At 41.9% G+C, this 15260-nt stretch overlaps 1 protein-coding gene across 3 annotated transcripts in view; it reads right to left on the reverse strand.

The window, feature by feature from the left end:
* The window catches only part of DTX2 (deltex E3 ubiquitin ligase 2), an 81388-nt gene extending 66418 nt beyond the window's left edge, over positions 1–14970 (reverse strand). For 2 of the 3 annotated variants that reach the window (XM_073665422.1, XM_073665420.1), the window contains exons 1-2: positions 14819–14970; positions 11037–11433 (exon numbers count right to left, since the gene is read on the reverse strand). In XM_073665422.1, the coding sequence (XP_073521523.1) occupies positions 11037–11343 (307 nt within the window). In that variant the 5' untranslated portion in view covers positions 11344–11433; positions 14819–14970. Of the gene's footprint in view, positions 1–11036; positions 11434–13134; positions 13301–14818 lie in introns of all 3 variants that reach the window. The other variant, XM_073665421.1, reaches the window with a different exon arrangement.
* Between the last annotated feature and the right edge of the window lie 290 nt (positions 14971–15260).

Genomic DNA, 15260 nt, shown 5'->3' on the forward strand with positions numbered 1-15260 from the left:
TTACCCCTTTTTCTTTGTAGTGCTTGATGGTTTTTTCAAGTGCACTTGGGGACACTTTCAAAGTTTTCCCAATTTTTCGGACTGACTGACCTTCATTTCTTAAAGTAATGATGGCCAATCGTTTTTCTTTACTTAGAATTTGTATTATGGCAAGAAAAAAGCAGCTAACAGTCTATTCAGTAGCACTATCAGCTGTGTATCCACCATACTTCTGCACAACACAACTGATGGTCCCAACCCCATTTATAAAGGCAAGAAATCCCACTTATTAAACCTGACAGGGCACACTTGTGAAGTGAAAACCATTTCCGGTGACTACCTCTTGAAGCTCATCAAGAGAATGCCAAGAGTGTGCAAAGCTGTCATCAAAGCAAAAGGTGGCTACTTTGAAGAACCAAGAATATACAACATATTTTCAGTTGTTTCACACTTTTTTGTTAAGTATATAATTCCACATGTGTTAATTCATAGTTTTGATGCCTTCAGTGTGAATGTACAATTTTCATAGTCATGAAAATACAGAAAAATCTATAAATGAGAAGGTGTGTCCAAACTTTTGGTCTGTACTAATATATATTATCATGCATGAAATGATCTCGATGGTCCAGATGGATGGAGTGGAGGATGGCTGGTTGATGGACACCCCATGCAAACACGGCTATGGCGCTAACAAGGAGGAGGTGGAGTAATGTTTTGGGCTGGAATCATGGGGAAAGAGATTGTCGGCCCTTTTAGGATCCCTGAAGGGGTAAAGATGAACTCCATAATGTATGTTGAGTTTCTCAAACAGCACTTCCTTCCATGGTTCAAGAAGAAGAACCGTGCATTCTGCAGCAAGATCATTTTCATGCATGATAATGCCCCGTATCATGCTGCACATAACACATCTGCATCTCTGGCTGCTATGGGCATAAAAGGGGACAAACTTATGGTGTGGCACCCATGCTCCCCTGACCTCAACCCCATTGAGAACCTCTGGAGCATCATCAAAAGGAGTGTATGATAGCGGGAAGCAGTTCACATCTAAGCAACAGCTCTGGGAGGGTATTCTGTCCTCATGCAAAACAATTGAAGCAGAAACCATCCAAAACCTGACAAATTCAATGGACGAGAGAGTTCAGAAGCTCCTTTCGAACAAGGGGTCCTATGTGCAAATGTAACATCACCTAGAATAAAGTTTTGAGTTGAAAACTGTTTGATTTCAGTTTGTAATAACCTGCTAATGCTTATAATTTCAAAAATGACCATTTTTTTGTTCTTTATTAAAATGAAGAGGTTGAAAACTGTGCATAATAATTTGGAACATGCATTTTGAGTGTTTTATTTTTTTAAAAATATACTGTTATCATAGGCAGTTTGTACAAAAACCTTTCAATTGTACTCTAATAGTTACCTGACTGGAAAAATACAATGACTGCAATTCATATAGGTAATTTGGGAAAATCTGAGAAAATATTATTTGCATAATAATTTGGAACACAGTGTAATATATATATATATATATTTTTTTTTTTTACACACACAGTGGTGGCCAAAGGTATTGGCACCCCTGCAATTCTGTCAGATAATACTCAGTTTCTTCCTGAAAATGATTGCAATCACAAATTCTTTTGTATTATTATCTTCATTTAATTTGCTTGCAAGGAAAAAACACAAAAGAGAATAAAGCAAAAATCAAATCATTGATCATTTCACATAAAACTCCAAAAATGGGCCAGACAAAAGTATTGGCACCCTCAGCCTAATACTTGGTTGCACAACCTTTAGCCAAAATAACTGCGAACAACTGCTTCCGGTAACCATCAATGAGTTTCTTACAATGCTCTGCTGGAATTGTAGACCATTCTTCTTTGGCAAACTGCTCCAGGTCCCTGATATTTGAAGGGTGCCTTCTCCAAACTGCCAATTTGAGATCTCTCCACAGGTGTTCTATGGGATTCAGGTCTGGACTCATTGCTGGCCACCTTAGAAGTCTCCAGTGCTTTCTCTCAAACCATTTTATAGTGCTTTGAGAAGTGTGTTTTGGGTCATTGTCCTGCTGGAAGACCCATGACCTCTGAGGGAGACCCAGCTTTCTTACACACCCTACATTATGCTGCAAAATTTGTTGGTAGTCTTCAGACTTCATAATGCCATGCACACGGTCAAGCAGTCCAGTGCCAGAGGCAGCAAAGCAACCCCAAAACATCAGGGAACCTCCGCCATGTTTGACTGTAGGGACCGTGTTCTTTTCTTTGCCTCTTTTTTTTTTCCTGTACACTCTATGTTGATGCCTTTTCCCAAAAAGCTCTACTTTTGTCTCATCTGACCAGAGAACATTCTTCCAAAACGTTTTAGGCTTTCTCAGGTAAGTTTTGGCAAACTCCAGCCTGGCTTTTTTATGTCTCGGGGTAAGAAGTGGGGTCTTCCTGGGTATCCTACCATACAGTCCCTTTTTATTCAGACGCCGACGGATAGTACGGGTTTACACTGTTGTACCCTCAGACTGCAGGGCAGCTTGAACTTGTTTGGATGTTAGTCGAGGTTCTTTATCCACCATCCGCACAATCTTGCGTTGAAATCTCTCGTCAATTTTTCTTTTCCGTCCACATCTAGGGAGGTTAGCCACAGTGCCATGGGCTTTAAACTTCTTGATGACACTGCGCACGGAAGACACAGGAACATTCAGGTCTTTGGAGATGGACTTGTAGCCTTGAGATTGCTCATGCTTCCTCACAATTTGGTTTCTCAAGTCCTCAGACAGTTCTTTGGTCTTCTTTCTTTTCTCCATGCTCAATGTGGAACACACAAGGACACAGGTTGAGTCAACTTTAATCCATGTTAACTGGCTGCAAGTGTGATTTAGTTATTGCCAACACCTGTTAGGTGCCACAGGTAAGTTACAGGTGCTGTTAATTAAACGAATTAGAGAAGCATCACATGATTTTTCAAACAGTGCCAATACTTTTGTCCACCCCCTTTTTTAGGTTTGGTGTGGAATTGTATCCAATTTGGCTTTAGGACAATTATTTTTGTGTTTTTTCATTGAAGACAAATTAAATGAAGATAATAATACCAAAGAATTTGTGATTGCAATCATTTTCAGGAAGAAACTGAGTATTATCTGACAGAATTGTAGGAGTGCCAATACTTTTGGGTATATATATATACACACACATACACACACACACACACACACACACACACACACACACATATACATACATACAATTGATGCTTGATCACACGACATAAATCCATGCCGTTTGCATGGATTTATATTGTGTAACCAAGTTGTCAAGCACTTTCCAAGTAATGCTAAAATCGCTTGGAAAAGCGCTTGACAACCCGCATGCGAAATCGCATGTTCAAAACGCTTCACAAACACTTCTACCTGGCAGAAAAAAATGCATGTAAAATCCAGGCGTTTTTTCTGCCATGGAGATGTAGAAACGCTCCGCAGCATTTCTGCATCGTGGGCACTTAGCCTTAGAGTATATTTCTCGTTGCCTACCTAAATCCAAATGCAGTCTGCAGCAGAAATTCTAACTTCAGGAGAGAAGTTTGTTTTTCTTGCTGACCTAAACATACTCCAATTTGTGCATGCATGCCTCTGGATAGATGTGGGCAGAGCCTTACTGCGACCGTTTTTTATTTGTTTGCCAACTGTCACATACTAAAAGATTTTTTTTTTTTGCATCGCCATATATTTTAAGAGAGTTATAATTTTTCTATATTTGTGAAGACACTCACATGAGGACTTGATTTTTGAGGAACGAGTTGGCTAGAATGAACAAAAACCAGCAATTGTTTTGTTTTTTTTATATCGTTCAATGTGTGGTAAAAGTAATAAGGCAGCTTTATTCTCCTGGTCAGTATGATTACAGCCATACCACATTTATATATTTTTTTTAATGTATTGCCGATTTACACAAAAAGTATTTTATTGAAAAAAAGAATTGTTTTTGCATCACTGCATTCTTAGAGCTATAGCTTTATTTAATGTTTGCACTGATGGAGGCTTGTTATTTGCGTGACAAGATGGCATTTTCAGTGATACCATTTTTATTTACATTCATCTTTTTGATAGTGTTTTATTTCAATTTTTTGTTCGGCGATATGAAAAGCAATTTTTTGCCACGATTACTTTTTTTTTACGGTATTCACTGAAGGAGTTAACTAATGTGACAGTCTTATAGGTTGGGTCGTTTCGGACACGGCGATACCAAATGTGTGTACTTTGCAGGGCTGTGGAGTAGGTAAGCCAAACCTCCGACTCCTCAATTTCCATGCTTCCGACTCCCTCATACATGGCTCATGTTTAAGTGATAAATTTACTGTAGCACAGATTCATCTCAGCTAAAAGTCCAGACCATTAGATCAGGAATAGAACATTTCATAACTTTCCCAAATTCTTATGACAAAATATTCCCCACAAGCAGCATTGAACTATTGTACCCAATTTATTATATATTTTAGGAGTCGGAGTTGGTCCATTTTATCCCGACTCCGACTCCACAGCCCTGGTACTTTGTTTAGTTTATTTTTGTTTTTACTTAAATATTCGTATGTATGAGTATAATATTTTTTCTTTTTTTGTGATTTTTTAAAAATATTTTTGCAATATTTTTCTTCACATTTTACTTAGTCCCTCAATGGGACTTTTACTTTTATCACTCTGATCGCAGTTATAATACATTGCAATATTTATACCTGTCAGTGTTACACTGACAGAAGCCTCTTAGACTATGCTCTCAGCATGGTCTAACAGGCTTGCTGGAACAGGAAGACCAGGAGGTAGTCATGCCGACAATTGGGCCCTCACGATGTCGACACAAGGGAACGATCAGACGGGAGTAGACCCCTCCCTCTCCTAGCCTCCTAAAGGTTGCGATCTGCATTGAGCATGTCGTTAAAGTGGTTAAATAGCTTGTGGCAGTGTGGGGACCACTCCTGGCTGCAAGAGCCAGTGCACAGCTATAACTCAAGCTCCTGTGCCGTGCACGATCGCCATTTCGTATCTATATGTTGTCAGTCGGGAACTCCTATCAGACCATTACGTATAGGTACGTTAAATGTTGTTAAGGGGTTAATAAACTTTCAAACAAGTGTCTTTGGGTGACTTATTACTTTTTCTATCACCATAAAATAGTTTTTTATAACTTAGCTTGTGATATGCTAATTAGTGAGTAACTAGTCATGGGGGTGTTGCATCGTCAGCACTCTTTGCAAATCTCTGCCTCACTGAAAGTGCACACTTTAGCTGAGTATACACACCTCAGCTTCATCGGCGCACTACAACAGCCAGCCACGAGATTTGTAGACCCAGGGGTAACCGCTGGTTGAGTCCATCACAGCTGCCTCCCCGGGCATAAGCAGTGTGCCAATGAAGCCGGGGAGTGTACACCCAGCTTACTGTGCATTGTCAGGGTCGTAGAGATTTGCAAAGAGACAGAAGGGACTTTGCCCTTACAAATCACGTCACTCACGTCCACAGGGGCGTCATATTATCATCAGTGAGACAATTAGTCCAAGAAAAGCAACACCCCTACAACTAGTCACCCATTTATTAGTGTATCACGTGACATTCTAAAAACCATTTCATGGGGATAGGCAAAGTAATGAACCATTAAAAGGGGCTTGTTAGAAAGTATTATGGGATGACTAAAGACATGGGGGCGGTTTGCAGGGCTTGGGTAACCAACTAGTTCCCTTTAAATATTGTGAAGGATTGTGTAATACATAATTACAATGTGAAACTGGTTTTCATCAGAGTTTCTCTTTCATGCTGAGGCTGCTGTAACACATGTAAATTGGCCTTGACATTCTGCCAACTTTCAAAAAGTAAAACACACACTAAACAGTTTCCACCCTTTTAAAACACGCCTGTTATCTTTTTAATAGAACAAAAAATAGGTTAATACAAAATGCAGTGGCTAAGCCTTTTTCTACAGAATGAAATCATCTACTTAGTTTCAGATTGCATCACAGGAAACCCCCCAGTAACTAATTCACAGTTCAGATCATTCAGTCATGTTAGGGGAATTTACAGCCATGGCTGGAATTATGTAGAAAAACTAAAGTAAACTGTCAAAACCAGGAGTGTCGAACTCATTTCCACGGAGGGCCACATCAGCATTATAACAGCCTTCAAATGGGAATATGTAATTGTAAGGCGGTATAAATGTAACTACTTAACATTGTTTAAACTCCACTCCAGCATGTTTTTTTCAGCACTGGAGTGGTGCTTCTAATGTAAGGTCCTTGTGCATGGTCTTATAATAACCCTCCGCTGTCTTCACCTTGTTTCGGAGCCATCTTGCGACCGCAACTTCTGACTGGACTGCAGTGACATCACAAGCTCTCGATACAAGTCAATGACAGCCAGAACGAGGCTCTTGAACTCGGAGTTGTGATCTCCGGCTCCCTCCATGAACACTAGTGTAATCCGGCAGGTCACAAACTGCTGGAGACCGATAGAAGCAGCAGTAAGAAAAGGTGAAGACACCGGCAGGTGGGTATAAGAGTAAGGGCAGGGACCTTAGATAGGACGCACCACTCCAGGGGTAAAATAAAAAAATGCTTGAGTGGTGCTTTAAAGGTAATCTGTCAACAGTTTTTTTATCTAAGCGACATGGCGTAGAGGCAGTGAGCCTGACTACAGCAATGTGTCACTTTTCTTCTAGTTGTAGCTTCAATAAATCAGTGTTTTATATGATGGAGAATATCACTCACGGACTAGTTATATCATGCCGTGTAGTCCTCCTACTCTTTGTAACCTAGCCTCAATAGTGATTGTCAGCTTTCTGCTTTCGCAAAGTGTACACTGAAAGCTGCGAGTAGTGTGGACGGGGTTATACAGAGCTCAGCATTCAGAGAACTGTTACACATGAAGTAGAGAAAACAATGATTTTATGTAGCCCAGAAAGTGACACACTGCTGGGCTGAAGGAGGTTATGGAGCTTGGCTCTGTGCACGATGATGGAGTTTCCCTGGATTGCATACAAAAACTGAGACGCGGGTGACAACTGGCAGGCGTAACACAAAATGTATTATGCACGAAATGGAAGTGTCCCAGCAGGCTACGGTGTATATTTTTTTTTTCTTTTAGGTTGCTGATAAAATAGTTAAAATTGTCCCATCAAAGATGTTATGGTTCACCACAGCCCCTTTCACCTGTTTAGCACCAAGCTCCCTATCTTGAATGGTGGCTTGGGTGCCTGGGAAGGGATCTCAGAGTTGTGCCAATACTTTTGATTTGCTGAACCATGTGGAGGGGAGAATCTGAGCTCATATCAAATATGACACACACTCCTTGTGCTTGCTCTGTACCATCTGCGTCCTACGCATAGCAGAGGGGGTAATACCAGCACAGGGAGCTGGTGCCATCTTGGATTCTGAGCTTCAGCGCACACCAGTCTGTTCAGTAACTCACAGGCAGTGAACAAAGAAGGCCTGCTAGTGGAGAGACGGTTCTTCTGCTTTCGAGTCTTGCGGGCCACATAACATGACATATCAGGCCGGATTCATCCCACGAGCCTTGAACTTGATTCATGTACTTTAAACCATAACACTTATTTTATATAACATAATAACACCATGTAGCTGTTTATCCACAGCTCTTGAGTCTCAAGCACCAAAAAATAGTGGGCATGCTGAGACATTGAGTACCACACAAAAGTGATTGGGTACAGCACAACTAAGGTTAACAACTCAAATGTACTACTGCCTCGACAGCGCCTCTGTTGCCCTTTGGTCTCGATGGTAACGGACAACAAACCCCATGTAGTCTCATTCTGCAATCACATTCTTTTCTGTGTATTTACTACTTCATACTAAAAATGCATCAGACTAAAGGATTTGTTTGTAAATCGTTGCCGTGGAGACAAAATGATGGATTTTCAAACAGAACAATTTGTTTCTCTTTACATTTTAGATACAAAGAAAATTTTAAAAAAAAGTGCAGAAGGTGGATCTCTCCGAAGAAACGTCAGATTTTTTTTTTTTTTTTTTTACAGGGGTTCGCAGCAAATACCTTTATGAATTTCACTGCTGACTCTTTGCAGAGGGCCAGCCCCATTTGGATTGGATTTGCCTCTTGCTTGGATATTGCCATAGTTCATAATCGGATGATTTTAGACAGTATATACTTCAGATGTAAAACAGTAATGTTAAACAGATAATCCAGTCTTTATAAAATGAATGGTTTATCTTTTGGAAAAAGCTATCAATAATAGATCGGCATGGGTATCTCCTCCATTCCTTTCTACTAAACAACGCAATATCTTGAATGGACGCTAAATATTTACAGCGAGATAAAAGTACAAACCAGCCTGAATCTACTATATAAATCGGATTATCCCGTCTGGTCTGTCCGTCCAGGAAATCCCGCGTCACTGATTGGTCCGGCCGCGGCCAATCAGCGACGCGGGATTTCATAACAAGATGCCGCACGGAGGTCAGCGGCGATGCAGCCGGGAGATGACCGGCGCCAGCTCGCAGCAGAAGTACCCCGACCGGCGGTGCCGCTCCCCAGTCCTCCCTTAACACTTGCCGTCGGGAGATCAGCGGCCCTAGCCGCTGATCTCCCGACGATTGCAGCATGGAGGTCAGTGGCGATGCAGCTGGGAGATGACCGGCGCTAGCGGAAGTACCCGCACAGGCAGCGCCGCTCCCCGGTCCTCACTAACAGGGTTCGCTGATTGGTCAATCAGCGATATTGGCACGAAATTTAAAACACCGCTGTCCTGATTTGGTGGCGGCCGCGGCCGCCACCAATCAGCAACGGGCGCAGCCCGGCCACGAATTGGCGCCGGATTTCAAATACGCAGGCCACCGTCAGGAGATCAGCGGCGATGCAGCCGGGAGATGACCGATGCTAGCCGGTCATCTCCCGGCTGCTCGCAGCAGAAGTACCCCGACCAGCGGCCTCGCTCCCCGGTCCTCCCTTCACACTTGCCGCGTGGTCAGCGATGTTGTCACAAGCAGCATTGACAACATGACGTAATTACAAAATTCATTAGGGGCCCCGGGGGGATACATTGGGGGGTTAATTTAAAGTAGTGCACAACCCATTTAAACACTGCTTCGCTGATTAGTCGCGCCCGGTCGGCCGCATACATATTCTAGAATACCCGAAGCGCTGAAAAACGCCCACCTTTGAACAAGAAACATAAGATAAAACGTCAAGAATGGGCCAAGAAATATCTTAAGACTGATTTTTCAAAGGTTTTATGGACTGATGAAATGAGAGTGACTCTTGATGGGCCAGAGGCTGGATCAGTAAAGGGCAGAGAGCTCCACTCCGACTCAGATGCCAGCAAGGTGGAGGTGGGGTACTGGTATGGGCTGGTATCATCAAAGATGAACTTGTGGGACCTTTTCGGGTTAAGGATGGAGTGAAGCTCAACTCCCAGACTTACTGCCAGTTTCTAGAAGACAAACTTCTTCAAGCAGTGGTACAGGAAAAAGTCGATATCGTTAAAAAAAAACATGATTTTCATGCAGGACAATGCTCCATCACATGCATCCAACTACTCCACCCACAGCATGGCTGGCCAGTAAAGGTCTAAAAGAAGAAAAAATAATGACACGGCCCCCTTGTTCACCTTATCTGAACCCCATAGAGAACCTGTGGTCCATCATAAAATATGAGTTCTACAGGGAGGGAAAACAGTACACCTCTCGGAACAGTGTCTGAGAGGCTGTGGTGGCTGCTGCACGCAATGTTGATCGAAAACAGATCAAGCAACTGACAGAATCTATGGATGGAAGGCTGTTGAGTGTCATCATAAAGAAAGGTGGCTATATTGATCAGTAATTTTTTGGGTTTTGCATGTCAGAAATGTTTATTTCTAAATTTTGTGCACTGATATTGGTTTACCTGGTGAAAATAAACAAGCGAGATGGGATTATATTTGGTTTTTATTAAGTTGCCTAATAATTTGGCACAGTAATAGTTACCAGCACAAACAGATATCCTCCTAAGATAGCCAAATCTAAAAAAAAAACCACTCCCAAAAATATTAAGCTTGGATAGATATGAGTCTTTTGGGTTGATTGAGAACATAGTTGTTCATCAATAATAAAAATAATCCTCTAAAATACAACTTGCTTAATAATTCAGCACACAGTGTATAATAAATAGGGTTTATGATATAAAGCTGCATTTGCTGGTCATCAGCCAGTATCTGTCTAAGTACAGTTACAAAATGCTATTCGGTGCATGGAGGATGTGGAAACAGATGAATAGGAGGGACCAGATTCTGAGGAAAATTTAGAAGGGAAAACAAGGAGTCAGATTAGTGAGGTGATAGGCTTGTCTTAAGAGATGTGTTTTTAAAGCACACTTAAAAATGTAGGGGGGTTAGATATTAATTGGATCTTAAGAAGTAGTGCATTCCAGAAAACTGGCGCAGCATGAGAGAAGTCTTGGAGAAAAAGTGGGAGGATCGAATTATGGCGGATGACAGTCTTAGTACCAGCTGGGAGCGAATGACATTGTTCCTTTTTTCTTTTTGTTTGCTCGAAGGAGAATAACAGAGTTCAGGGGTACAATCATTTTAGCTTGTTTAGGTTACATTGCAATATAGCAGATTTGCAGTGGGCCAATCACATCAAAGTAATCATTCAATATTTATGGCAAATTTCACCATAATGGGTGAAGTCCATTACAAATCTAGACAAGTCTGCAAGATGTCAGGTTTGACATTGGGGCACTTACAAGTTCTCAGAGAAAAAAATAGATAGTATGTGAATAGCACCACTGATCCACCAACAGAGCAGAAATAAGAGGACTGAAATAAAACTATTCAGCAATAAATCTGCAGTGTCGGATTTGTCCAGGCATGTACTCTATATGCATTCAGATATGATGGAACATACCTGTCTAATGTAAATGAGTTCTCTAATGAGACTGCACCCTTACACAATGTATCATGATCCAGATATAAGACAAAAAAAGGCTGTGCTACAAATAAAGATTATTTACATTAAAAAAACTGGCTCAATCAGATGCGCAAAGAATTTAATGAAAATCAGACAATGCGCACACTTACCTGTGTCTTGGCGAAACTGTGCAAGCATTGCGATATCAATGATATATGGAGCCAGTGTTGGATCAGCTTGTCCTAGTGCAATACTACTGTTGTTCCCAAGAGCACGGGTATTTTTCTGAAGCTGGTACGATTGTATACATTGCTCAATATAGTTGCTCACTTTACTGCTGTATGGCCTCCATTTAGTAAATTCATCTTGCCATTCCCAAACAGCCACGGCATAAGACCCTGAATGCCACTGAATTGTCACTGTGGGAGATCCAGAAGGGCCTGCAGCTCCCCCACTTTGAGGTGGGCCCGCTGCCATTCTATATTATAGATTTTTTTTCAGATGAAAATCACTCTAAATGATCCTTTCAGGAAGAGTAGTGGTTTCTTCATGTATCATGTTCTCAATCTAAAATATAAAATTAAGTAGGTGCTAGATTAACAGTGGCTCCTTCACCAGGCAGGTTTGTAAATGAATTACTGAGACAAGAGCACATTTAAGAGATGTTACAACAGGACATTTGTGCATGGGGTGGATGGGGTAATGCCTCCTAAAGATAAGCCAAGGTTATAAAATGAAAGTTTTTGTTAGAAATGGAGAGTTGGTGGGAGTGATGGCTTAGTGGTCTGGAGTCTGTCTAATGGAGGTGTGAAGTATGTCCATGTAGCGAATCATAAATCCAGGTGTAAAATTGAGTCCTATCGTCAAAGACCTGAATATCTTTAGTTTGAATTCCCAGATTTTTCTCTCTTCGCTGTCCTTAAAATTACCTTTTGGCATCAGACTTTTAAATCTGTCAAACTGTGTCCCAGTCCAGAGAAATGTTTCCGCACAGGCGTGTCCAGCTCATTTCTTATAGTGTGCCTGTGTAGATTCATCCTCGTTTGTAATCTGTTTACCCAATGTAAGTTTCTCCAGGACTGGAAAGCAATAGTACTGACCTTTAACCATGCCCAAGCATTATAGTGGTTTCTCTACATAACTGGATTTAAACACCATTTTTTTTTCAGCTGATGTTCTGTTCAGTATTAGAGCCATGCACTGGAATTTTACAATCTTTCACTCCTTTCCACCACTTCAATCCTGATGTACCTGGAGGCTACACTTTCTGGAACCAATAGTATTTTATTGCTTTCTAAATGTCAATAGAACATACAATAGTTTCTCATGCATTTGGTTACTAATCCTGCCTCATCAGTAATTTATTACCCCAATAAACAGTACTCACATTCCTCTAACTGACCCTGTAATCCTACGTTTTCATTCATCATTACTTGCTTACTGAGGTCACTTGTCAAACTGCTGTGTCAAGTGTGTAATTTGTAGATCTAATGAGGATGAAGAATTTTTCTCTACTAAAAAATATTAGGGAGATTTACTACGTAACCAGGCCCACACATATTACACTAAAGTTCATCAAAACAGATATTTTCAACTAAAACGATTGCTCGTCAGGGGAAATGTAACTTCTCCATGGTTGAAGAGATCTCCTCGAGGTTGCATTCACAAGCAGCGGTCATGATGGGGCTTTTAGCTGCCACAGCCTTGTGCAGCCGTGGTCTTTTTAACATTTCACCTAAAAAGCCATGCCACCATCATAATCGGCTTTATTATATTGCAAGTGAAACAGCCATATCTCCTGCAATAGTAAGTGATCGTGCAGGTAAACAGTGACATGAAAGCAGACTAAAGGGTGGAATTTAGAGATAGAAGAATTGATTTGCAGGACTCCGGCTCATCAACAGGTTAGTAATTTGTGGCCATTGGGCAGGGGTCCTGCAAATTTCCTTACTTCTCGGTTCTTCCTTTGATTAACTAGGCCCAGCTAATCAAAAGAAGAGCCAATAATGCTGTAAGATAAGGAGATTTGCAGGCCTCCCATTCAGCAGTCACAGATTACTGACTTGGCAGATGGACCCAAGTCCTTGCATATAGATTCTCCCAGTTCCACTGGAAATTGGCACATCTAAATATACCTTTATGTTTCATTCTTGCATTGTTTGTTTTTATACATAGGCTCCAGTTCATTAAAGGGAATCTGTCACCCCTGGCACTTATCACACCTCTACTATGGGCATACAGGTGATAGAAATGTAAATCTATACATACCTGCATGCCTCAGAGGTCTTGTTGCTGTGAAATGTCTTTTTATTCATACAAGTTTCTGATGCTTGCAAGGTTTATCTTCCATTTCACCACATTTTGTATCATTCAGTGTGCATGTATACTCTTGTGTATTAGACAGTTTATACCTTAAGTCCTGATCACACAGTTTCTATATAAAGACAATTTAATTAGGTTCGTTATACAAACATGTGTCAGTCATGTGCCATATACTGTTAAGTCATTGAGTGGAATGGTGGAGGGAGGATAGGAGCCCTTACATGGACTCTCTGGACAACTATGCCCTATTTATTGTGGGGTTTTAAATGTTTTTAATCACGCAGTTTTGTATTGTATCTATGAAATAATAAACTTTACTAATAGTCATTGAGTTCGGTGATCCTGAATTTACTTGTACACAATTCTTTTCCTTTCACTAGAGAGGTCTCTGGAGTAGTGCATGACACTGGTCAGATGCTCCAGATTCAAGAAGAGTTGTGCACCCCTTTATGAATCAAGAACTTCGACTCCACCATGACCCTTCATCAATACTGAGATTGAATTGCAGCTAAAACATTGAAGTACTAATGCAAATTCAGCAGAAAAAAAACAGAAGTAAACACTCAGTTTGCTACAAAGTAAATTTAACTTTATTGAATGTTGTCTAAAAAGACTGCCATATCAATACAACCCCCTCCTCAAATAACAGTCCTCATAAATCAGCTAATTGAATCCTTGCTTACGATGTCCATCAAAATGAAAGGATGTCCATGCTTCAAGGTCTGAGTTCAGCCTGCCATGTACATGGACTGGTTGCAGATCTGTCACAAATGAAAGCCTCATAGGCATATATGAGGCTGCTGACTTCAGATCAGGAGATCCGCAGCCGGTCTGGACATTGCAGTCCGTACTTAGACCATGAAACAGATGCGTGAACCGGCCTGATACTTGCCTGTGCGAGTCCCACAAAGAGGGATTAGCAAGTCCCACAAGAGCAGGGGTCTCAAGCAGTAGGGGGGCACATGAGCAGAAGGTTGTCATTTTAGTCTAGGTTAACACTAGTCTATAGGTACAGAAAAACAGAACATCTTGAAGAAACAGATCCATCCCATGACGGTCTCGAACAGCATCACACCGTTGCCAATTGCATACAAGCCCAGCATGCTCGGACAGCTGTATGCTGACAATTGTAGGTATACAGCAATCCTAGGTAACAGCCACACTCATAAGGGCAAGTACAAATATACTGTTTCTGAGAAGCCACATGATGATCCTGGGAAAGTCCCAATGGTCCCAGAACAAGCCTGTGATGACTGGGTGAGGAGATATGGCTCCTTGTATACTACCCCGGCCATTCCACATCACTGCGTCCTATATGGACATCACAAGAGAGCGGCAACACTGCGACTTTTAGCAGGTGAGCAACCTTGTGTCAGGCTACATCACTCCACCTCACAGCACTGGGAGGATGACGGCAGGCATGTCAGCACCTGCCAGCAGCCCGGGTACCTGAGGAGTGCTGGGGACTCTCACCCACCACCTACTAGCACAAGTGTACGGAGCACTTCCCTCAGCACTTCCGCGTACCTCAGGAACCGGGGACAGGCCGGACACTACGGAGCACTTGTATGGCGGCTCAGGGCACAGGCAGGCTACCTGCAGGGACAGTGACTGGAAGGAGAGCACTCACCTGAGCCGCGTCCCACGTCGCCAGAACTGTCTACTCGCTCCTCTCTCCGTGCTCGGCCGCGTCTAGAATGGAGCTGCACCTGGTAGCAGTGACGTAGGAGTCACGTGTTCTCTGGTGGTCATGTGACGCCGCTTTGCCTTTTCCTTCCTATTCACAGTGCACAGCCTGAAGGGGGACGGGACGGCTGGAATTTCACGCTATGGGGGCTGTCACTCCCTGGCCCCGATTCATCCTCACCAGTCATCTGGTGCCATGTACTCCTTGTTAGTGGCTTTTGTATTTTCTCTATATGTTTTGTGCCACTTTATTAGTTGCCCTTTTTTAAGTTCTTTTTCTCTTAGGCTAAGTGCCCACGATGCAGAAATGCTGCATATTTTTTACGCTTCTCCCTGGCAGGAAAAACGCATGCGGATTTTACATGTGTTTTTCTTGCCAGGCAGAA

This window comes from Phyllobates terribilis, unplaced genomic scaffold (genome assembly GCF_046119375.1).
Source record: "Phyllobates terribilis strain yellow unplaced genomic scaffold, ASM4611937v1 Scaffold_2__4_contigs__length_985480577, whole genome shotgun sequence".
In the NCBI taxonomy this organism is placed as follows: Eukaryota; Metazoa; Chordata; class Amphibia; order Anura; family Dendrobatidae; genus Phyllobates; species Phyllobates terribilis.